The 20,631-nt window shown below is 67.0% G+C and overlaps 3 protein-coding genes across 5 annotated transcripts; 2 read left to right on the top strand and 1 right to left on the bottom strand.

The window, feature by feature from the left end:
* Positions 1-331: 331 nt before the first annotated feature.
* Positions 332-8,003, bottom strand: PES1 (pescadillo ribosomal biogenesis factor 1). The gene is made up of 15 exons (XM_052797572.1): positions 7,908-8,003; positions 7,319-7,398; positions 6,895-7,048; positions 6,688-6,797; positions 5,520-5,691; positions 5,174-5,263; positions 3,988-4,104; positions 3,736-3,813; positions 3,230-3,319; positions 2,892-3,022; positions 2,602-2,727; positions 2,276-2,460; positions 2,008-2,153; positions 1,505-1,672; positions 332-1,016 (listed from the first exon to the last, which is right to left on the bottom strand). The coding sequence occupies exons 1-15, from the start codon at positions 7,929-7,931 to the stop codon at positions 930-932; spliced, it is 1,758 nt and encodes a 585-aa protein (XP_052653532.1). The 5' UTR covers positions 7,932-8,003; the 3' UTR covers positions 332-929.
* A 1,180-nt stretch (positions 8,004-9,183) lies between these two features.
* On the top strand, positions 9,184-12,637 carry TCN2 (transcobalamin 2). 3 transcript variants are annotated; one of them, XM_052797887.1, is made up of 10 exons: positions 9,184-9,555; positions 10,223-10,412; positions 10,512-10,592; positions 10,700-10,839; positions 10,947-11,108; positions 11,198-11,373; positions 11,645-11,819; positions 11,934-12,126; positions 12,320-12,441; positions 12,526-12,637. In XM_052797887.1, the coding sequence occupies exons 1-10, from the start codon at positions 9,501-9,503 to the stop codon at positions 12,585-12,587; spliced, it is 1,356 nt and encodes a 451-aa protein (XP_052653847.1). In that variant the 5' UTR covers positions 9,184-9,500; the 3' UTR covers positions 12,588-12,637. The 3 variants fall into 3 exon arrangements, with proteins under 3 accessions (XP_052653847.1, XP_052653845.1, XP_052653846.1); XM_052797885.1 differs by having other exon boundaries at positions 9,185-9,555; positions 10,697-10,839; XM_052797886.1 differs by having other exon boundaries at positions 9,185-9,555; positions 10,226-10,412; positions 10,697-10,839.
* Positions 12,638-13,183: 546 nt separating this feature from the next.
* On the top strand, positions 13,184-16,339 carry SLC35E4 (solute carrier family 35 member E4). Its single transcript, XM_052798129.1, has 2 exons — positions 13,184-14,419; positions 15,839-16,339. The coding sequence occupies exons 1-2, from the start codon at positions 13,801-13,803 to the stop codon at positions 16,264-16,266; spliced, it is 1,047 nt and encodes a 348-aa protein (XP_052654089.1). The 5' UTR covers positions 13,184-13,800; the 3' UTR covers positions 16,267-16,339.
* The last annotated feature ends 4,292 nt before the right edge of the window (positions 16,340-20,631 follow it).

Here is a 20,631-nt window from a genome sequence, read left to right on the forward strand (position 1 = left end):
CAAGAGTTGGCTCTCGGCACCCAGCCGGGAATGGAGCAGACCCTACTCAAACCTGCCGCTGGGAACAAGGACTGGCAAAGGGTGACAAGGACCAAGGTAACAGCCATGGTGTCCATGGGTTGTGGTACCTGGAGCAGGGGCCAGGCTTCTGCTCCATCTCCCACCTACTCACCCAGTGCAGGATGAGGAGCCACCTCCAGCCCCACACGTGCCTCGGATGAACTGATCTGTGCCTCCTCCGCCGTGCCCAGGACCGGGCAGAGCACCGAGCACAGCGCAGTCGTGCCACCCCGTCACGGCCAGAAGGGAACAGACAACACGGGCCACCAGGGAAGCGTCACCTTCTTTAATTAAAAATAAAAATACAAGAGAAGTACGGCCTACCATGTGGATGTTGGAGGGCAGCTCCGGGCTGGGCAGAGGACGGGCTCCCTCTGCTGCGGACTCCTCTCCGCCAAAACCCCGCTCTTTGTGCCGAGCCTCCAAAACATGCCACAATGCCCTGCCGTGCTGGGAGCCCTGGAGAGCTCCTGCTCTGCCACGGGGGCTCGGCTCCTCTGCCCAGAGCTGTGCAAATGCAAAAGGAACAATCCCAGAGGGACCTGCAAGAGCCCAGAGCTCTCCTTGGCCTCCTCTTCCTCGCTCACCACCCCTGCAGGTCAGGAGGCAGAGGTGGCACCAGCATGAAGACGACAGTCCTCGTGACACCGATCCTGCAGCCCAGGCCAGGACGGCCAGTGGCATCGGCGGAGGGGAGCCGAGGGAGCCCCGGGAAAGGCACAGTGGGAAGTGTATTTACAGATGGGAAATGTTTTAATTTAGCATTTCTGTCCCAAGAGCAAAGCTGAGGGTTTTTCACCCAAACGCAATGGTGTTGTCTGCAGGGCGCGGCCATCCAGCCAGCGCCTCCAGGGAGCCCCGGGGCCCCGTCATGCTCGTCGCGCCTTCTTGCTTTTCTTTTTCTCCTCTTTGACGGCAGTGTCATGGGCTTTCCTCTTCGCAGCGAGTTTGTTCGCCTGTGGAGAAACCCCCGAGACCCACAGTCAGACCGGTCTGCAGACACCGAGGGCTGCTCTACCCTCGGTCCCACCAAACTCTCCAGCTGTACGTGGGAGAGATGGACCCATCTACTGCTGGCACCCAGGTCGGGCATGGGGCACAGAGAAGGGCAGCAGCTTCCCTTGCTGAGCACAAGCCACGGCCTTGAGGGAGCACAAGGAGCTCTGCCCTGCCAGGGTCGAGAGACCGCAGCCTGGTGATGCTGGAGAAGAGGCTCGTAGAGCCTCACCCTTGCCCACCTTCACTCAGTGCCCTCACCAGGTACAGAGAGGAGTGGAAGGAGCAGCCCAGAGCTGGCACAGTATCGGAAGCAGAGGCTGCTCCCTCTCCCCCGAGATAGGGACAAACCCAGCTTTAGTGATCCATAGCTGCAAGCTGATTTGGGAAGAGCTAGCACCAGGATCCAGGCGAGGGTCCTTGGCCCACAGCAGCCCTACGCTCGTACCTCTCGGACTTTGCGCTTCTTGCCAAACATGATCTTCCTGTAGAGGTATTTCTCCCTTTTCTTCATCATCATGATGGCCAGACGCTTCTCCTCGCTTTGCTGCTCCTGCTCCAGGCGCTGCTTGTCCTCCAGCCGCAGCTTGCCAGCAGTCACCTTCACAGGCAGCGCCTGCGGGGAGCCGGAAAGCTCAGGACCCCGGACACTGGGAACCCACCACCCTTCCCCGGGGACAGACGTTTCCACACCATTCACTGGGGGCCACGGAAGAGCCGCAGCACCCTCCAGACCAGGCAGCAGGTCCTGAGCATGAATGGCAGCTGCAGCTCATGAACATGGGTCCAGGACCCAGAAGTGTGGCAGCTGCCGCAGGAGCAGCAGAGCCACAGCAGTCCCAGAACAGGGACTCGGCCCGGACGCCCCACAGCGAGCAGAGCCCCAGCAGGGACAGAGCTCACCAGAGCTGCCTCCTCCTGGGGGTCCCACCCCGCTGCCGGGCACCATACCTTGTTGCTCTGAGTCTTCTGCTCTTCCATCTTCTTTAATTTCATCTCCTCTTCTTTTTCAGACTCATCTTCCTCCTCCTCCTCTTCTTTGTCATTCTCATCCTCCTCTTCCTCCTCTTCTTCCTCCTCCTCCTCACTCTCTTCATCTACAGAGACACCACTGTTACCAACAGGAGAGCAGTCGCTGGCCCCGGAGCAGGCACAGCTCTGCCAAGGCAGCAACGCTGCCCGGCTCCTCAGCTCCTCCGGCCTCGGAGCCCCGCATCACCTGGGTTCTCGCCCCTCTGCATGGCCAGCAGCTTCAGCTTCTCAGGAGGGACGTAGTCTCCTTCCTGCTCCGTCACGAAGGGCGAGAGGTGCGGGGGCAGCAGCACGCCGGGGAAGTAGTCGGCCACGGGGAGGCACAGCTTGGCATTCACGGAGTCGAAGACCCACTGAGGCTGCAGATAGTACCTGTGGGGCAGCGGGACACAGGCTCAGACCCTTTCCTCCCACCTCAGGCTCTGGAGCACACGGGGCCGCAAGGGAGCGGACAGAGCGTGGGACAGCTAGCTAGCCCTCGTGGCCATTCTGGGGACAGGCCACCCGCCTCACCTGCCAACAACCTGCTGCTCCACCCGGGGCCGGTCAACAATCTGGTGGGTGATGGAGGGGTCGCTCACGTCGTAGGTGGCACCAATGCACAGGGACTTGTCCCAGGAGACCTGGCCGCCAAAGCACCTGCCAGCAAAACCCGCCGAGGAGTCAGACGGGCAGGAGGGACCCTCAAGGTCACCTCGCCTGCAGGACATCAGGCAGATTGGCCTCAAAATCCTCATAGAGAGGCTGGGGGAGGCAAGCAAGGTGTAGCAGGCCTGCCGAGGGACAGCCTGCCCACCACGTACCGGATGATGAATGCCAGTGGCTCTCGAGGTACCTCCCTGTTGAGGAAGAACCGCAGCCCTTCAAACAGCTTTTTGTGCTTCTCCAGCGCCTCCTGCTCCTTCTTCCTCGCGTCCATCTGCTCTGCGGTCTCCTGCTCAGAGCAAAGCATTCAGTCCCCTCCCCAAGAACAGCCCCTGCCAAGCCTCTCTCTGCAAGGAGGGCTCTCGGATGCTGTCTCCATCCTCCTGCCAGTCCCTCCCAGCATCACACTAGGCCCTGCCAGCCTTTGCTGGGCACAAGACATACTGCAGACAGGATCGCCCAAGGCCAGGGCTGAGCCCCCCCACCAGGCTCTTACCCCCTCCACTGGGAACTCATCCATCTCCACCTCGTCCTCGTGGGTCGGTGCCACCACACGGGCCAGGCTGGCGCTCAGAGCCGACAGTTTCTGCAGCGGGAAGAGACCGAGAAACTGTCACGCCCAGCCAGTGCTTTGGGGATGGGAAAAGGGGAAGGCTCATGGAGGAAGGAGAAGGCAATTTCTCAGAGCAAGAGGTCAAAAGACCTAGGGACTAGACAGATATTCAGCCTCCTCCATATACTGTCCCACCCTGCAGTCCCCAGCACTGGGGCTTCGGAGGGTCCCCCGCCATGCAGGGGGGAGGCCAGTGGCCCCTGAGGCCAAGCACAGCTCTTCCCTTGGCCAGCATGAGGGCGCAAGGAGTTTGGGACCAGTCCTCCCTGCCACGCAGGGATCAGGCTCCGCTCCTCGGTCCCCGCACGCCGAGCGCCCCACGCCAGGAGGAGGTCACCAAGACCGTGCAGCGTCCTCCCACGGACCACGGTGACAGTAGCGTCCCTCACCTCCAGGTAGCTCTCCGAATCCATGGCGTACTCCTTGCCCTCCACGGGCTTCAGCTCAACATCAGCCTGGCCGTCGATCTGGGGAGAAACAGAAAGGTGGGGATGCAGCTCCCAAACTTAAGAGCCCCCAGACATCCCCCCCTCTGCCACCCTGACCCTCCCAACACGGGCTCGCTTCCAATCACCCACGCCAGGCGGTCCCACCAGGCTCAGGCCAGCGTGGCATGTCCCTGGGGCAGGTGGCGGCCTCACCTTGGGGGGGTAGAGCAGATTGAGGGAGTGGTAGAGGCGAAAGTTGACGAAGCCCAGCAGGGTGGTGTAAAACTCGGTGAAAGTGGCCATCACACGGTAATCCACATCTGTGGGGTGCTGCAAGCAGATGGGAAGGGTTGAGGACACAAGGACAAAGGACCGGAATCCCCTCTGCAGGGACAGGAGCCCGTCCCATCCACACAGGGAGGAGGGTCCTGCCCCCTTCACAGTGAGGTCTGGAGATCCTCAGCCACCACCAGCCCCTGGGCAGAGAGAGTTCTCCAGGCTGCTACACGGGGCCCCGCTGCCACCCTTCCGTGAAGGGACCTGCGTGGACAGATGGAGCACCTCATCCCATCACAGATGGGGACCTTGGTGGCTTGCCCCAGGGACTCTGCTCCTCCAGGGGAGAAGTGCAGGCCGTGGCAAAGCCAGACAAGAGCAGGACAAGGAGCCAAACCCGGCAGGGACCCAGTCAGTCCCACAACAGCCAGAACTCAAGGGAGCGAGAAGTAATACTGGCCAGGAAGGACATGGGTTGGCCGAGGAGATGGTGCGGGGTGAGGTGGGGATGTGAGCCCCAGCACGGGCCATACCAAAGGCCACAAAGCTGGAAAGCCTCAACCCAACTCTGCCAAGCCCTGGAAAACCCAGGAGCAAAACGAGAGCGCGCTGCCGTGACAGCGAACTCCTGCCTGCCGAGGATCTTGGCAAGGTGCAGCACAGCCGCGCAGCTGTCCTGGCACGGTGGCACCCACAGCTTTCCTCTCACCCTTCCGCCTGGCCGGACTGCACAGGGGATGCAGCAGAACCACCCTGGCACAGGGTGCGGGGTCTGACTCGGCTCTTCCCTAAGTGCCACCAGCCCCATTCCTGCAGGTTAATCTTTAATTGCTGATTAAGGCACATTTTAATAATTGACAAGAGGAAATAAGGAACCGGGGAGACTGGTACAGCCAGCCACAGAGGACACAGGTAGAGCCATCCCGGGAGGTAGGAGAGGGTTGTGTCCCCGCATGCCTCCCGAGCTGGGCCCCGTGGTCTCCACCACAGCCTTGTCTGCCTCTGCAGCACGAGAGCCACCGGACGGTCCCTCAACCCTTCCCCGGCCACAGGGAAGGAAGCAGCGAGGCAGCGGCAGCGCAGGTCCCGCACGGATCCTGCCGCGCTCTTCCCAGGTACTCACATCGTGGGCAAAGGTGTAAGGGGTGATCCAGGTGACGGGCTGCCCCAGCACCTCGGCCTGGTAGTAGATGCCCTTGATGGAGAGGAAGACCTGGCAGGGAATAGAGCAAGGGCTCAGAGGGAGGAAGGCCACGGATGCTCCCTCGTCCCTGTCCTCATTAACCCTTCTCCCATCAGCACGTTCCATCAGGGGAGTGTCACAGGTGGCCCGGCAGGACTCGTTCCCCATTTGAAGCTGTCAGCACAGCTGGCCCGGTGCCCTCCTGGGGCACAAGTCCACCATCCCCGCCTCCACAGCCCCCCCGGGGCAGGGAGGTCTTGGCCCCTTCCCTCCCTGCAGCACCCACCTTGCGCAGGGAGCGGGAGGCGATGACGTAGTTGAGGAACTCCACGGCCAGGCGCCGGCAGAGCTGGATGGTCTGGACGTGGCACTTGCCCGTCCGCGGGAAGGTAGAGAAGAGGAAGCACATGGAGAGGGCATCGTCCAGGTCCCGCAGCGCGTCTACGAAGGTTGGGTACCTGTGCTCGGGCAAGAGAAGGGGGAATCACACCCAGCCCCAGCGTCCACCAAAAGCTGCTGGGGCTGATGGAGACCTCCCGTGAGACAGGAACGGGCACCATGGAGCATCCACCTCCCACAGGTCCCACCAAAGCTAGCGACGCACAGGGACGGGGTGTCCCTCCTGGGCACCGGGGAGCCCGCGGTCACAGAGGGAGCTCCAAGCAGCTCCCCGGGGAGCCAGGAACCTCCCTGGCCAGGGGATGGCAACACCCCTGACTACAAAGTGGGTGAAAACAGGTTTTAGGGCACCCGCAGGGACTGAGTGTTGGGGAATCCCAGCCTGGACCCACCGAGAACAAGCGTGCCTGCGGTGCAGCACACCAGCACGTGGTGCTCCTCGGCCAGAGGGACGAGGCCCGGACGAAAGCTGCAGGACTCAAACGCTGGCAGTCGGAGGGAGACCGCACAGCCCCACAGCTCAAGTGGCAGCATGGCCAACAGATGCCCAGACCATTTCCCCTCCCGAGCACGCAGCTTGTCAGGGCAGCGCCTGCCTCTCGGTGCTGTTTCTCCCAGCACAGCGAGGTCCTGGACACCACCGGGACAACAAAGAGACCTGCCAGAGCAGGTTCCCTCCCTCCTGGGTCCTCTCCTCTCTCACTGCCACCAAATCCACCAACTCTGTTGCCGTGATTCGCCCTCCACCGTCCCTCCCTCCAAGGAAAACACCGCTCAGAGAGAGGAAGAGAGCTCTCAGCATCTTCCTGGAGATATCTAGGATGGCCAGGCACTCCCTGCTCACTCATGCTTTGCTGCAGCCAGCGTGCAGCACACTACAGCCTTCTCCTCCAGCCCAGAAACACCGGTTTCTGTCAAAACCCCCAGAATATATACGGGAGGTGGATTCCTAAAGAGGGACAGACACGGCAAAGGCTCCACACGTCCAGGTGGCTGCAAGGAAAGCTCCTCCCTTAAAAGAGGACAGCTCTGCTGGGATTCGGCCGGTGGCTCACCTCTCCTTCACGATGTGGTCGAGCTTGTAGCTGGGCTTGTTGTCCTTCAGCCGGTCTACGGTGCTCCACTCGCTCTTCCCGTACGCCTTCCGGAGCTTCCGGACAAACACCTGCGGGGAGAGGGGAAGGCCGGGGGCTCTGCAGGAGAGGATGAGCCTCGAGCAGCCCCTCAGGCACCACCCCAGGGGTCTCGTGCAGGATAATTACCTTATACTCCCGGAATTTGTTGACGATGGGCTCGTGAAGGAGGAATTTGATATCCTTGAGGAGGTAGAAGGTCCTGGCTGCGGTGGAGCCTTTGTTCACCTTCTTCTTGTGCTTGGGCTCGTGGGGGTAAATCCCCTTCAGGATGCAGAGGCGCCTGGTAATGGCGACGAGGGTGAGACACGCAGCACCCGTGCACCCAAACCAGAACCCCCCCCCCGGGACCCTTTACCCTCCGGTGCTGCCACCCCTCGGGGGGGGTAGGAAACCCCAAAACTCAACAGCCTGAAACCTCAGGACACCACCACCACTCCCTACGGAAAAGGCCACCCCACGCACCCACCAGGGAGCTCAATCTCCTATTGCTCGTCCTGGAGGGGGGTCCGGGGAGAGGCTTGGGGGGGTTCAGGGGGGGTCACGGGCGCACCTGAAGTCGGGCAGGCTCAGCTGCAGCTTCTTCCGCGCCCTGTTGCGGGTGATGTAGTTGGTGGCGGATCCCCGCTCGTACTGGGGAGAGATGGGGGTGTCGGGGGGGCTCGGCAATTGGGGGGGGGGGGGGCGGCGAGGGCAGCCCCGCGACCGGGAAGGGGGGGGCAGGAGGGGCAGGCCCGCAGCTCCCGCGGCTGGAGAGGGAGGAAAAACGGGAACCGGCGGGGGGGGAAGGCAGAAAGAGGCCACCGGGCACAGCCAGCTTGGGGGGGGGGGGGAACACCGGCACCGGGTGTCACGGCATGGATGGACACCGGTACCGGAGAAGGGGGGGGCACGGCGACCGGAGGAAGGGGGATGAGCACGACAGGGGCGAGCACCGCTACCGCGGCGGGGGGGGGGGGGGGCTGTTACCGGCACCGGAGATGGAGGGAGCAGACAGGGGCGAGCACCGGTACCGGAGGGAGGGAGGGCACCGGGGTGGGAGGAGGCACCGGCCCCGGGGAGCGTGAACGTGGCAACGGGGAAAAGGGCGCTCCGGTGCCGGAGGGGAGGTGTGTGGAGGCGGCCGGGCCGCCCCGCCGTACCTTCTTCTTCTCCAGCCCGCCCATGGCTGCTCCGCCGCCGCCGCCGCCGCTGCCCACGTGCTCCCGGCGCGCCGCAGGACCCCGGCCTGCCCGGGACCTGCCTGCGCCCGGGACCCGCGGTCTGCGCCCACCGGAGCCGCCCCACGCCGGTCATGGGGGCAGCGTGAGCAGCGTGGGCAGCGCGAACAGAGCGGGAAGGGTGGGAAAAGCGGGCAGGACGGGCAGGACGCGGGGCCGGTCCGGGTCAGGCGCGCCGCGGGCAGCCCGCTCGGCCCAGGCAGGAGGGAGAAGGGGGGGTCCTGCGGCGCAGGGCACGCTGGGATATAGCGGGGCGGCGCGGAGCATGCCGGGATGTATCGAGGCACCGGGAGGTATCGAGGCACCGGGCCTGGGGCGGCCCCGGGGCTCTCCGCCACCCGCGGGGATAGCGGAGCTGGGCAGGTCCCTGCCCGGGCCCTGGGGGTTCCCCCCAAGCTGAGATCAGCCCCTGGGACCGGGGCTCCGTCCCCGGGGCTCCCCGTTCTGTAGGGGCCGTCGGTGGGGCGAGTGCGGGGGGTCCCCGGGGGGAAGGCCCGGCTGCCTCGGCCTCCCTCAGCCCGAGCTCTGGCAGCTCCTGCCTGCCCCACGCCCCGTCCTTTCTCCCCCAGATTTTCCCCTTGCCTCGGAGGCGGCCGGACCCCGTGTCCCCGCACGGCGAGTCTCCGGGGACCGGGGCATCTCCCCGGGACCGGGGCATCTCCCGGGGGGGTGACAGACGCCCACGACGGGGGTTTGTCCGTCCCAACCTGCCGGGGATCCCTGTCCCCAGGGCACCAGCGAGCTCTCACAGGTGTCTGGGGGTCACATCCCCGAGCTGGGGTGGGTGAGATGTCTCCGGGAGGGTTTCGTGGCCCTTGGGTTCCCAGCCTGATCCCACGGGTGGGATGCGGGTTTGTCTCGACACCGTGCGGGCCCACGGTCAGCTTGGAGCTGAGCCGTGGTGCTGTCCCCCAGCAGGCAGAGACCCGAGCCCCAGCAGCGCCCGGAGACACCCCCCCCACCTCCCCTTGGCTGCGGGGATTTATTTTTGGGGGTTCAGCACCCCCATACCCACCCCTCGTCTGCCGAGCGGGGCTGATTAATCCTTGTTTTCAATAAAAATCCAGTTTCCAGGCGAGCAGTGGAGTCATCGCTTTCCAAGGCTGCGGGGATGGAGGGCGCGGGATTTTGGGGGTTTTCATCCCTCCTTTGTTTTTTTTTGCTAACTTTGACTGGTGATTTTGACCCAAACGCCCGCAGTTTGGGTCTCGCTGCCCCGGCCGTGGTGCGGAGGGCAAGGAGACCTCGATGCTCACGCAGTTCGTGCCAGGTCAGGGAGCTGGGAGGAAAGAGCGGCCGTGAGCACTTATCTCTGCTCCGGCGCGGGGTGGTCCCGCTTCCCTTTGCTTCGCCTCCAGCCAAAGTCCTTTCCTGTTTCTGCTGACTCGGCCCCGGTGTGCGGAAACGGCCTCTTGCAACACCCTCCCATCCCCGGCGGTGTCCCGGTTCGGCTCGGCCAGGCTCTGCCGGGCTGCCAGCCGTGCCGTGCCGTGGCACCCACCGCCCCGCTCCGGCATGTGGCTGCTCCTCATCCTGCTGCAGGCTGCGGTCCTGCCTGCCCAGCTCTGTGGTGAGTACGGCAGCCGGCCACCACCCGAAGCCCCCGGACCCCCACATCCCGCCTGGGGACCCCACTGGAGCCGGGGGTCTCGCCCGTACGGGACGGTGCCTGGAGCGGGTCCCTGACCTGGCTGCGGCGGTGGAGAGGTCCCTGAGGAGCGGGGCTGGGGGGGACGGGCACCATCCCGTACTCCAGCCCCGTGTCCCGGCCCCGGGGAGGACGCTGACCTCATGAAACCCCTCCAGTGATGAGTTTTCCAGGGCTGAGCTCTCCCCAGCGCCCGCCGGGGTTAAGCCTTATTCCTGTGCCCCCTTCCCCTGGCCAAAGCCCAGAGCCAACCTGCCCTGCTCCTACACCCGCAGCCCCCCACCTCCCACAGGTCCCGCAGGGTCCCTGGGGACAGCGGTTTGAGCTCTCCATGCTCCCACGTCATGTCACGTATCTTATTTTGTTTCTTCCCCATTTTTTGAGGGGAGACATTTGGAGGTTTTGGCACTCGAAGGAGGGCCGCAAGGGGCACGGGGCTCGCGGCAGGGTTGGGGGTGCTGGGTCTCCATCGCCACCGCGGCCCCACGCAACCGGTGCCGGGGGCTGCAGATGCCGTGAGGCAAGTGCTTGGGGTGGGCTTGGCCCCCTCACCCTCCGCTCTCTTTCCCCGGGGCCCTGGGGCGGGTAGAAGCCCCGGGGGAGGCGGCAGCAGCGGTGCGGGCGCTGAGCGCCCGGCTGCTGGGGCTGGCGGCGGATCCGGCGCGGGACCCCGACCCCAGCGTCTACCTGGCCCTTCGCCTGGCCGGCGACCACGACCTGCGCGGGGAGAAGCGGTACCTGGCGCGGCTGCAGGACGCCTTCCAGCACCGCTACGGCCGGTAGGTCCCAAGGGAGGACACCGGGTCCCCCCCCATGTACCCCTGGGGGACGTCCCCCGACCCCCACGCCGCCCCGGCACTCGTGCTGAGTCCCCACAGGAGCGTGCAGGCAGCTCTCCGGCCCCACGCTGCGCCCCACAGCCACCCCCAGCAGGACGCCGTGGCCACCGAGCACACCACGTACGTGTGTGTGTGTCCGTCCCACGGGGACGGTCCCCTCCACCGGTGGGGTGACGGCCCCCCGGCGCGGTGCCGCCGGCGAGAGCTGACACGGCGGCTTGCAGGAGGGCTGAGGCGGAGTGGCCGGAGACGGGGCGGCTGGCGCTGTACCTGCTGGGGCTACGGGCCACTTGTCCCCCGCCAGAGCCCGGTCCCCAGCGCTCACTGGTGACATGGCTGAAGTACTACCTGGAGGAGGACTGGGCAGGTGAGAGCATCCCCACGGGGCGACCGTGGCGAGCACCCACTCATGCGCCGGCACGTCCAGCCGCGGGGCCATCGGCTCGCCCCGGTGACACCACGCCTCGTCCCCAGGATCCCGGCAGCACGGCCAGCCCCTCACCAGTTACTACCAGTACAGCCTGGGCGTGCTGGCGCTGTGCGTCCACCGCAAACGGGTGCGGGAGGAGGTGATCCGCCGGCTCCTGGCAGCCGAGCACCACGGCAGGTTCGGGCACGCCGGCGGCAGCGCCGTGGGTAAGGGTGTCCCCCCCCCTGGGGACAGACGGGACGGTGGGACCCCAGGGCGGGTGTGCGGCAGCCGGGGTGACGCCGCGTCCCTGCAGACACGGAGGCGGTGGCCGCGCTGGCCTTCGCCTGCCTGGAGCGGGAGCGGACGGTGGGGGCCAGGCTGGCGGCGGAGCTGCGGGCGGCCGCGCACAGGGCGAGGAGGAGGATGGTCGAGGCGCAGGGCTGGGACGGCTTCTTTGGCAACGTCTACAGCACGCCGTGGGCCATGCAGGTGGGTGTCACGTGTGGGGGGGGGTCTCCGGGGTGGGGCGTGGGTGCGAGCAGAGATGCGGGCGCAGGCATAAGCAGGGCTGCGGGTGCAAATTGCGGGTGCCGGCGCAGATGTGGGCGCAGATGCAGGCACAGATGTGGCTGCGGGTGCAGATGTGGATGCAGACGCAGGTGCGGGCATGGGTGCCCGGGCAAGAAGCAGCCGCCCGGGGCCCCGACCTGCCTCCTACGCCAGGCCACTGCCCCGCCACCTTCCTCCCTCCTGCTCCCAGGTCTTCATCGCCACCGATGCGTGCCGGATGCAGCCGGCGTACGGCCGGGCCATGGCTGCGCTGCTGGAGAACCTGGACGCCTTCACCACCGCCGCAACCGCGGCCCAGGCACTGCCGGTGCTGCATGGCCGCTCTTACCTGGACATCGCCTCCATGCGCTGCCGGGAGGAGCCGGGTAGGAGCCGGGGTGGCGTGGGGTGACATGGGGGAGCTGGGATGGGGTTGGTGCGGATGCCACCGCGGTGGTGGCTTGGCGTCCATCGGTGCCGTGGCGGCTTCCTTCCCGCAGACACGCTGACGCCCCTCAGCCCCGAGCTGACGCCCGAGCTGCCGGGGAACGTGACGGTGCGGCTGGTGGTGGAGTGCCCCGAGCCACGGTGTCCCCAGCACCGACTCTACGACCGGCCGGTGCCCGCGCCCGCCGGTGCCTCCCTCCTGGACGTGCTCAGGGCAGCCGCCGCGCGGGGACCCCACAACTTCACGTACGTGGCCCCGCGTGCCGGGGTGGGGGGGACGCTCTGGGGTCCCTGGCTGTCACACCCGGGCTGGCCACGTGCCCCGCAGCCGTGCCACGGTCTCACCCCGGTCCCCGCCGCCTGGCTCCCTTGGCGGCAGATCTGCCCCAGCGCCGGCAGTGCCGGGGCCGGACCCTCACCCCGCTCTCCCACCCGCCAGGTTTGACACCCAGGACACCCCCCAGGGCCCCTTTCTGAGCAGGGTGCTGGGGCTGGAGGCTCGGCAGCAGAAGCGGAGCTACTGGCAGCTCCTCACCGCCCCCAGCACCAGCCTGCAGATGGGTGAGTGATGGGCGGGGGTCCCCAGGGGAGACGTCGGGGGTCCCGGGCAGCCCCCACGGCCGCTCTCCCACCTTCTCTCCGCAGGCGTCGCCGACTACAGACCTCACGACGGGGAGACCCTCATCCTGCGCCTGAGCGAGTGGTAGAGGGCGAGCGGGGGGGTGATGGCAATGAAACTTCTGCCTTGGGCACAGGACCTGCCGGCTCCCCGCCTCCTGCTTTCCCTGCGCCCCGTGTGCCAGCACCCCAAATCCACCCGGGGAGGAGGAGGGGGACGCACGCACGATGCCCTGTGTCGTACGGGCACGGTGGGTCGGGAGCACCCACACCAGCAGCTCCTCCGGTCCCGGCCCCGCTCGGGGATGGGGCAGGCAGCCGGTGGGAGCAGCCAATTTTGGGGTGCCCAAAGCAGCTGGTTTTGGGGAGTCCGAGCCAGCGCCGCTCGTCCCCAGCAAGCCGCCAGCCGGGGCCGTCCTCCTCTGTAAACCCTCTGGGGGGGGGGGACGGACCCCCGGCCCTCCCCATTGAGCCCCCACCTACCCCGAGGGCTCGGGGACCTCGGTGGCCCCAGTGCCACGCGCAGCCGGACCTCCCGCGCGTGTCCCAAACCTCCGTGATCCCCCCTCCCGCCCCAACCCCGGGATTTAATCCAACCCCAAAACCACCCAGGGGCAGCCGGCGGCGAACGGAGCCGGGGGTTGCGGTGTCCGGGGCGGGGGGGTGCCGCTGCCGTTTGGGGTCAGGGTTGCCGATACCCGGGTGGGCGACGGTGCCGGGTGGGTGGCGGGGAGCGATGGCGCCTGCACCGCCGCCCCGGCGTGAGTCAGCCGGGGGCTCTGACGCAGTCCCACCGCCGCCGTCACCATGGAGGCCGCCGAGTGCTCCTGCTCCGGCTACCGCCAGCAGCCGAAACCGTTCCGGCGGGGATGCGCGGGCCGCCGGTTCCCGGCAGGCCCCGCTGCACCGAGCGGCATCCCCGGGCGGGCACCCCTGCGTTGCCCCCCGGTACACCCACGCACCCCCGTGCCCCCCGCACAGGCGGCCGTGACGCGGCGGCGGCCCCGCGGGGAGGAGCCTCTCTCCCTCCGCTCCCCGCCATCGCCAAACTTTCCGCTCGCTTGCCGGCCGCCGGCGTTGCCTCCTTGGCGCATGGCACCGGCACCCCGGGGCTGAGCCCTGCCAGCACCCCACCGGGTGGGTGACGCCACCGCCGCTGCCAGCGGGAGCCGGGGATCCGTTACCGTCGCCGCCGTTACCCGTCGCCGACTCCCCCCCGGGGCCGGCGGCTTTCGGCACGGGCGCGCGAGGACGGGGCAGAGCGGAGAGCGGCGGCGGCGGGGGGAAGCGGAGCCGGCGCCCATGTGCCGGAGGTCCCGGCGGGGCGACGAAGCGGCGACGACGGCCGGCGAGGCGACCCTCCGGCCCTGGAAACCGGACCCCGGGCAGGCGGAGGGGGGTCGGCCGCCCCCCGGGCCGTCGCTGCCCCTGACCCTCACCGTCCTGGCCTGGCTGGGCGCCGGCACCACCATGGCCGGCCTCAACAAATGGATCTTCGCCACCCACGGTTTCCGCTACCCGCTGCTGCTGTCGTCCCTCCACATGCTGTCGGGGGTGGCCGTGGGGTACCCGCTGGGCTGGGCGCGGGGACCGCCGCCGTCGCCGCCGGCCCCCCGGCCCCGCGCCAGGATCTACCTGCTCAGCCTCACCTTCTGCACCAGCGTGGCGTTGGGCAACCTGGGCTTGAGCTACGTGCAGCTGGACGTGGCGCAGGCGGTGGCCACCACCACCCCGCTGGTCACCCTCCTGCTGTCGGGGCTGCTGGGGGGCCGGCGGCACCACCCGCTGCAGTACGCCGCCATGGGACCCGTCTGCGCCGGGGCCGCCTGCAGCATCGCCGGCGGGCTCCGCATCTACCAGCCCGGCTGCGGCTTCCTCCTGGCCGCCACCGTCCTCCGCGCCCTCAAGTCCGTACAGCAGAGTAAGTGCCGCCCGTGCCCGTCGTCCCCATCCTGCACGGCCGACCGCGCTCCCCCCCGCCGGCACGGTGCTGGTGTCACCCCGGTGCCGGCGACGCTCCCTGCCCACCCTGGCCCCGGTGCCGCTCCTTTGCCGCTCCAACCCTCGCGGCATCCTGGCTCCCGGTGCCACCCCGGCTCCGGTGCCGACGCCGCGCCGTCCCCGTCCCACCTGCTGCCCGTCTTGGCCCCAGTGCCGCCCCAGTTCCAGGGCCACCCGTCGCCCCGGCATCACTCGCTGCCCACCCTGGCTCTGGTGTCACCCCAGTGTCACCCCAGCCTCAGCACCATCCCCTCCCCACCCGGTCCCCGGGGCCACCCCAGCCCCAGTGCCACCCCTTGCCCACCCGGCTGCCCCCCCCCTCAGGGCTGTGCCGTGATCCTGGGGACGTGACCCCCGGTTTGTCGGTGACCTAGCAAACACCTTGGTGGCCCTGTGGTGGCCCACGGGCACTGCTGGCTCCCAGTGACACCGTCCCATGTCCTGGAGCCATTGGGGGGGGGGGGTGGCAGTGCTTTAGTCTGGCACAGGGACACCCAAGCTGCCCCGTCCCCATCCCCGTGACTCCCCACGCCGAGTGGCATCGTCCCCCCATGCCCGGGGACTCGCTCCGGCAGCCGCGGTGCCCCCCGGGACCGCGACGTCCTTGGCAGGCGTCGGAGAGGAGCCGGCCGGGTTGTTTTTTTGGCCGGGAAGGGAGCGCTTCCTCCGGAGCTGGTGACTCAGGCGGGCACCGCGGGGGGACGGGCGCTGAGCGTGGGGCTGAGCGCTGGGCGCACGCCCCGTGCCGTCCCCGGGGGAAGCGACCGCTGGCGGCTGTACCAAGGGGTGCTGCGGCCACCCGAAGGACATCGCCGCCCGGCACCCACCCTGCTCCCCTTGTCACCCGTGGGACGTGGGAGAGTGGACGGGGGCTGCTCCGTCCCACGCCCCCCCTCCCCATGCATGCCTGTGCGTGGCAGCCGGCCCGGCTGTGCCCACTGTCCTGGGATGACTCGGGGGGGGGACACACATGGGGACAGGCCACGTGCCCAGAAATGTCACTGCCGGCCGCAAAACCGGCTGAAAAAAGAGGATGGGTGGGATGGGGGTGGAAGCCACGTTTGCTCCAAAACGGGATGAAAAAACTGCCCTGTCCAACCCTGCCCTGCGGCACCCTGGACCCCCAAACTGGGGGGACCCCCCCCAAACCGGGGCACCCCCTGAACCAGGGCACCCCCAGCCCCATGGAAGAGCTCCCCCCCCCCCCACCTCCCATTTCCCCCTTCCCAGGAATTTCTAAACCGCTTGGGCACCGAGCGGGGAACTCACGTCCGTGCTGGGTGTCCCCGCCGGGACGTTCCGTGTGTCCTGCTGACCGTCCCCGTCCACCCCCCGCCAGGTCTGCTGCTGCAGGAGGACCACCTGGACGCCCTCTCCCTGCTCTGCCTGACCTCCCTGCCCAGTTTCTGCCTGCTCTTCGGGGCGGCCGTGGCACTGGAAGTGGGTCCCTCCTGGGAGGGCGTCCTGCGTTACGACGGCACCCTCTGGGCCTGCGTCCTGCTCAGCTGCCTGGGCTCCGTCCTTTACAACCTGGCCACTTTCTGCGTCCTCTCCCTCACCTCCGCCCTCACCGTCCACGTCCTGGGCAACGTCACCGCGGTGGGCAACCTGCTCCTCTCCCGACTCCTCTTTGGCAGCCACCTGAGCGGGCTCAGCTACCTGGGCATCGGGCTGATGCTGGCCGGGATGTTCATGTACCACCAACCGGACCTCATCGCGGCACGGTGGGCGGCGTGGCCCGGACGGGGCACCCCCAGGAGGGAGTAGGGTCCCCGCCGGGGACGGGGGAAGCCGGGGATGCTGCAAGCGCGGGGGCGAGCGGGGCTCTGCGGGTGCACGGGAGGGCTGGCGTGCCGGTGCGCACAGCCGCGTGCGCGCACCGGCGCGCTGAGACGCGCGGTGCTGAGCACGCGGGCGTGCCGGCGCGCGTGGCCCCGCAAGCGCACCAGCGCGCGCAGCTCGGTGCGGACACGTGTTTTCTGGTGCGCGTGCGCGCGCCGGCTCGCGCGGCTCGGCGTGCGTGGCACCGCGCGCGTGGACGTGCTGGTTCGCGCGAGCTCTTTGTGCGCGGGTGTGTCGCGTGCACGGCTCCGCGCACGTGCGCGTGTCGGTGCGCGCAGCCCTGCGTGCGCGTGTCTGCTGCTGTGCACGGCACCGTGTGTCCGTGCGTGCTGGTGCGCACGCGTGTCTCGGTGCGCGCGGCTCTGCGCGCGCGCGTGTCGATGTGCACGGGCTCTGCGTTTGCCAGTGGGTCTGTGTGCACGTGGACGCGTCTGGGTGTGCACAGGCTCTGCGGGCGTGAGCGGGTCTGCGTGTGGCCATGTGTGCGTGGGGGCACACGGGTGTTGGTGGGTGAAGGCTCTGCGTGTGCAAGTCGGTCTCTTGCACGTGGGCATGTGTGCATTGGTATAGACTCTGTATGTATGAACGCGTCTGCGTGCACGGCTCTACCTGCGTGCGGGCATGCGTGTGCTGGCGTGCACAGGTTCTGTGTGCGCATGTGCAAGCGTGTTGCTGTGTGTGCAGAGCCGTACGTGCAGGCGTGTACGTGTATTGGTGTGCAGAGGCTCTGTGCGTGCATCCCCGCACGCAGCTCTGTGCACGGGAGCACACGTGTGTCGGTGTGCGCAGGCGCGTGTGTTGGTGTGTATGTGTGTGCTTGCATGTGCAAGCGGATCTCATGCGTGTGGGCAGGGGTGTGCTGCTGCGCACAGGTACTGCGTGCACAAGTGTGTGCGGAGCCTTACGTGCAGGTGCGCTCTGCGTGCGTGGGGGGGTGGGTGTGCGCGTGTGTGCACATGCGTGTGCGTGTGTGTGCACTTGTGCACGTGTGTGTGCATCACTACTGAGCTCTGCTGGCTGGAGTAAACCCAGAGCTGCGTGTACGCACGGTTCTTGTGGCTGAACAGGACGCCCAGGGTCGGGCCGGGTGAGCGTCCCCTCTCCTGTCCCCAACCCCACCGTGTCGTGCCGATCCCACGGGGCTGCCGGCGGCGCTGCCGGCGTTGTCGTCGTCCCCACCGTGTCCTCCTGGCCACCACGGCTCCGGCTCCGGCCCCATCCCTCCCAGTTTGCCGTGGCCGGAGCAGGGCACGGCACACTCTCGCCTCGGCAAAGGGACATCCCAGCGTGCGCACGGCCTGGCACCGACGCCGGCACGCACGAGCGTGCCCGCTCCGACGGGCGCACCAGCACCACCGCGTGCGGCATCCGTGGTGGCTGCTGCCGCGCTCGCCGTCTCTGCGCCGGGGCCAAAGGACTCAGCTCTGATTGCACTTGTCCTGAAATAAAGCTCTATTTTTGTCGTACTCCACCCTCGGCTCCCGGGTTCGATCTCCCACCTATCGTGGCAGGAAGGGAGGAACCACCCGGTGTAGGGATGGGAAACTGAGGCACAGAAATAAATGCCTCGGGAAGCCCTAGATCCCCGGGCGAAGCCGGGGCCGCCGTACCCACCATGGTTGGTGTCTCCATACCCCAGCGCAGGGACAGCCGCGGTTCAGCAGCCCCAGGGCTGGCCCTGGGACCCTCGTGCAGGACACGGGAGGGACGCGGTGACGGGGAGCGGAGTCACCGGCCGCACGTGTCCGGAGAAGGTCCAGTCCTACTGGGAGCCGGCACCGTCTGCCCGCAGCACGGCTTCGCCCTGCCCCGGGGCAGCGTGACGCTGGGGAGCATCCTGTCCCCCCGCGTCACCCGGCCGGTCCTTCTCCAGCCCTGTGACTCACATCACCCCGCAAGCACAACCTGATCCCTCTGGAAACTCCCAGCTGGCTCCCGCCCTCTTTCCCAAACAGCAATTTTCTTCCACTCAGCAGGGCGGTGAGTTTTGGGGCCGATTCCAGAAGCGTCCTGGGAACGGCTCCTTCCCCAGCGCAGCGCGGCGAAGGAAGGGCAGCTTGCCGGGTCGCCGCGGTGTGCCTACCGCCGGTGCCACCTTCGTTTTCCATAACAGGGAGGGTTGAAAGTCGTTTTGGTTTTCTGGTTCCTTTCAGAAGGCGAGTCCCGGTGCGGTCTCAGGGATGGGGCTGGGGGAAATTCCCCTCCCAGGCGTTCCCGGGACCTCCCACCCACGCTGTCCCCTGCCAGGGGACGGGAGAACCGGGACCTGCAAACCAGCCCGCCTGCGGCATCACTGGGTCGAGAAGCCCTTCCCTGGGGAACGCCCGTCCGTCCCGGCCCCCCGACTCATTTGCTGGCACTGGGGTCTACCCAGATCCTGCCTGCATCTGCGGCTTTGCCTTGTCCGCCCTGGTTTTAGTGCCTCGTGGTGCTGGCCCCATGCCTCGCTGCTCCGGGGAATGCGGCCGGCCGCTGCCGGGTGTCCCTGTGCAGGCTGGTGGCTGGAGCTGGGCTGGGCACGGGGGTCCCGTGGGCAGCATTTGTGCCGGGGCTGGGGGCTTTGATGCTGCCCATGAAGGGCCTGGCAGCGGCGGGCAGGCTGGCCTGATGTGGTGATCCTCTCTCCGGGTATTTCAGGCCGTGATCTCAGCCCGGTGGCATCCCTCCGCTCCGGCCATCCCTCTGCTCTGGCCGCGGGAAAGATGGGGTTTCCCATGGGCACGGTGGCAGCCGCCCGTGTGCCGGGTCCGGCACCGCTCCGGCTAAGCCGGAGGAGGGAAAGGCATCCCAGCCCCGGCTGCTTCGTGGGTGGGGGAGCAGACTGGGACACCTCTGCTCCAAGGCAGACGCCTTTCTGGGAAGCAGACCCTGCAGCATGGGGGGAGCAGTGAAGGATGGGGACGTGTGTGTCCCCATGCCTCCGTCTCCTGGCAGGCAGCAGCTTCCCAGTCCCTGCTGGGGTCCGGTTCCTCTTGCCAGCCGCGGCTCCCCGGGCCTGGTTTCAGCATGGTGAGGGTACTGGGGTGGATTATCGCCCTGGTCTAAAGGCCACGAATCCGCCTCTGAAGCCCCTGCAGCTCCTGTGCCCCCAAATGTGGGGGCTTTTCCTTGCCCATGCATCTCTCCACAGCCCCTGCCAAGCATCCTCTGGGTTTTCACTTCTTTTTAAATAACACCCAAAAGCAGGCAGGCTGGGGCACCCCCATGTCAGGGCTCATTAACCCCTGAGATGCCGCTGCCCGGGGTTAACCACGTCGCGGGCACCCAGCACACGCTCCTGATCTTCCCACACAGGCGCTGCTGTCGGGTTTCCGCGCTCCCGATCCTGAAATGCACAGAGGGGACGGGAGATGCACGGAGGGGGTGACAGCTCCGAAGCCAGTGAGCGGTGGCAGCAAGGATGGGTGGCACCTCCACGTGCTTGGTCCCACCGTGCTGGCTGGCAAGAAGCTCCAGGCGAAGCGTGGAAGCCTGAGGTGGGAGAAATAAACGTGTGTCCGATGGGATAGTGTTGTTACGAGATCTGGCCGGACAGTTTCTTCTGGATCTGCCGTTAAACCACTGCTGAAATCTTCCTCTGAGGTGGGGGGGCTGAGCTGTGAGCCGCTGCCCTTGGCAGAGGAGCAGCGTGTCTCCATGCAGGGGGGAGGAGATCCAGGGTGGTTTTACTGCACGCCAGCCGGGTGCCTGGGAGCACCCAGTGGAAATTTTCTGTGTTTCAGGACAGGGGATTAACTGCTGCCCTGGGGGATGTCGGGAGGCTTACTGCATTAGCACAGAGGGACGCGGGATCTGCAGCTGGGAGGCAGCAAGGACAAACGCTTGCTAAGCCGGGGAGCCTAAGCCAGTAAACGATATCCTTCCCTCGTATGCCGGGACGTGGTCTTAAACCTACCACATCACAGTCCTCAAACGGTGTCAGGGACCATCCTGGCTCTGGAGCTGAAATTATGGCAAAGCCTTTTTTAGGGTAGACATTAAGAAAAATGCATTCTCCCTGGCAGGACAGCTTGGCCCAAGGATAGACTACATGAGGAGTGCAATGTCCAGCAGTGGCGAGCAACGTCTGAGGATGCTTGAAGCGGCCCAAGACCAGTTGGAGGCCAGGAGATGGACAGGATGGCCCTTCAGACTCCCTTCCAGCCGCATGTTCTCTGCTTCAGTACCCCAAAAAACCCTCCAGAATTTTCTTTTAACCATTTTGGGGCAGGCTGGCTTTACTGGTGACTTTATTGCTCTCTCTCTGTGGCATGGGCTCACTGCTCTGCTCTCAGAAGGCTGTTGACTGCC

The sequence above is a fragment of the Harpia harpyja genome, chromosome 9, assembly GCF_026419915.1.
Source record: "Harpia harpyja isolate bHarHar1 chromosome 9, bHarHar1 primary haplotype, whole genome shotgun sequence".
Lineage (NCBI taxonomy): Eukaryota > Metazoa > Chordata > Aves > Accipitriformes > Accipitridae > Harpia > Harpia harpyja.

Coding starts and splice junctions, on each gene's coding strand:
- SLC35E4 (XM_052798129.1), top strand. CDS start 13,801: ATGTGCCGGAGGTCCCGGCGGGGCGACGAAGCGGCGACGACGGCCGGC. Junction 14,420..15,838: donor CCTCAAGTCCGTACAGCAGA/GTAAGTGCCGCC, acceptor ACCCCCCGCCAG/GTCTGCTGCTGCAGGAGGAC.
- TCN2 (XM_052797885.1), top strand. CDS start 9,501: ATGTGGCTGCTCCTCATCCTGCTGCAGGCTGCGGTCCTGCCTGCCCAG. Junction 9,556..10,222: donor CCTGCCTGCCCAGCTCTGTG/GTGAGTACGGCA, acceptor TGGGGCGGGTAG/AAGCCCCGGGGGAGGCGGCA. Junction 12,442..12,525: donor CAGCACCAGCCTGCAGATGG/GTGAGTGATGGG, acceptor TTCTCTCCGCAG/GCGTCGCCGACTACAGACCT.
- PES1 (XM_052797572.1), bottom strand. CDS start 7,931: ATGGGCGGGCTGGAGAAGAAGAAG. Junction 4,105..5,173: donor CTTACACCTTTGCCCACGAT/GTGAGTACCTGG, acceptor ATCTGCTTGCAG/CACCCCACAGATGTGGATTA. Junction 1,673..2,007: donor AGAAGACTCAGAGCAACAAG/GTATGGTGCCCG, acceptor GGCTCCCCGCAG/GCGCTGCCTGTGAAGGTGAC.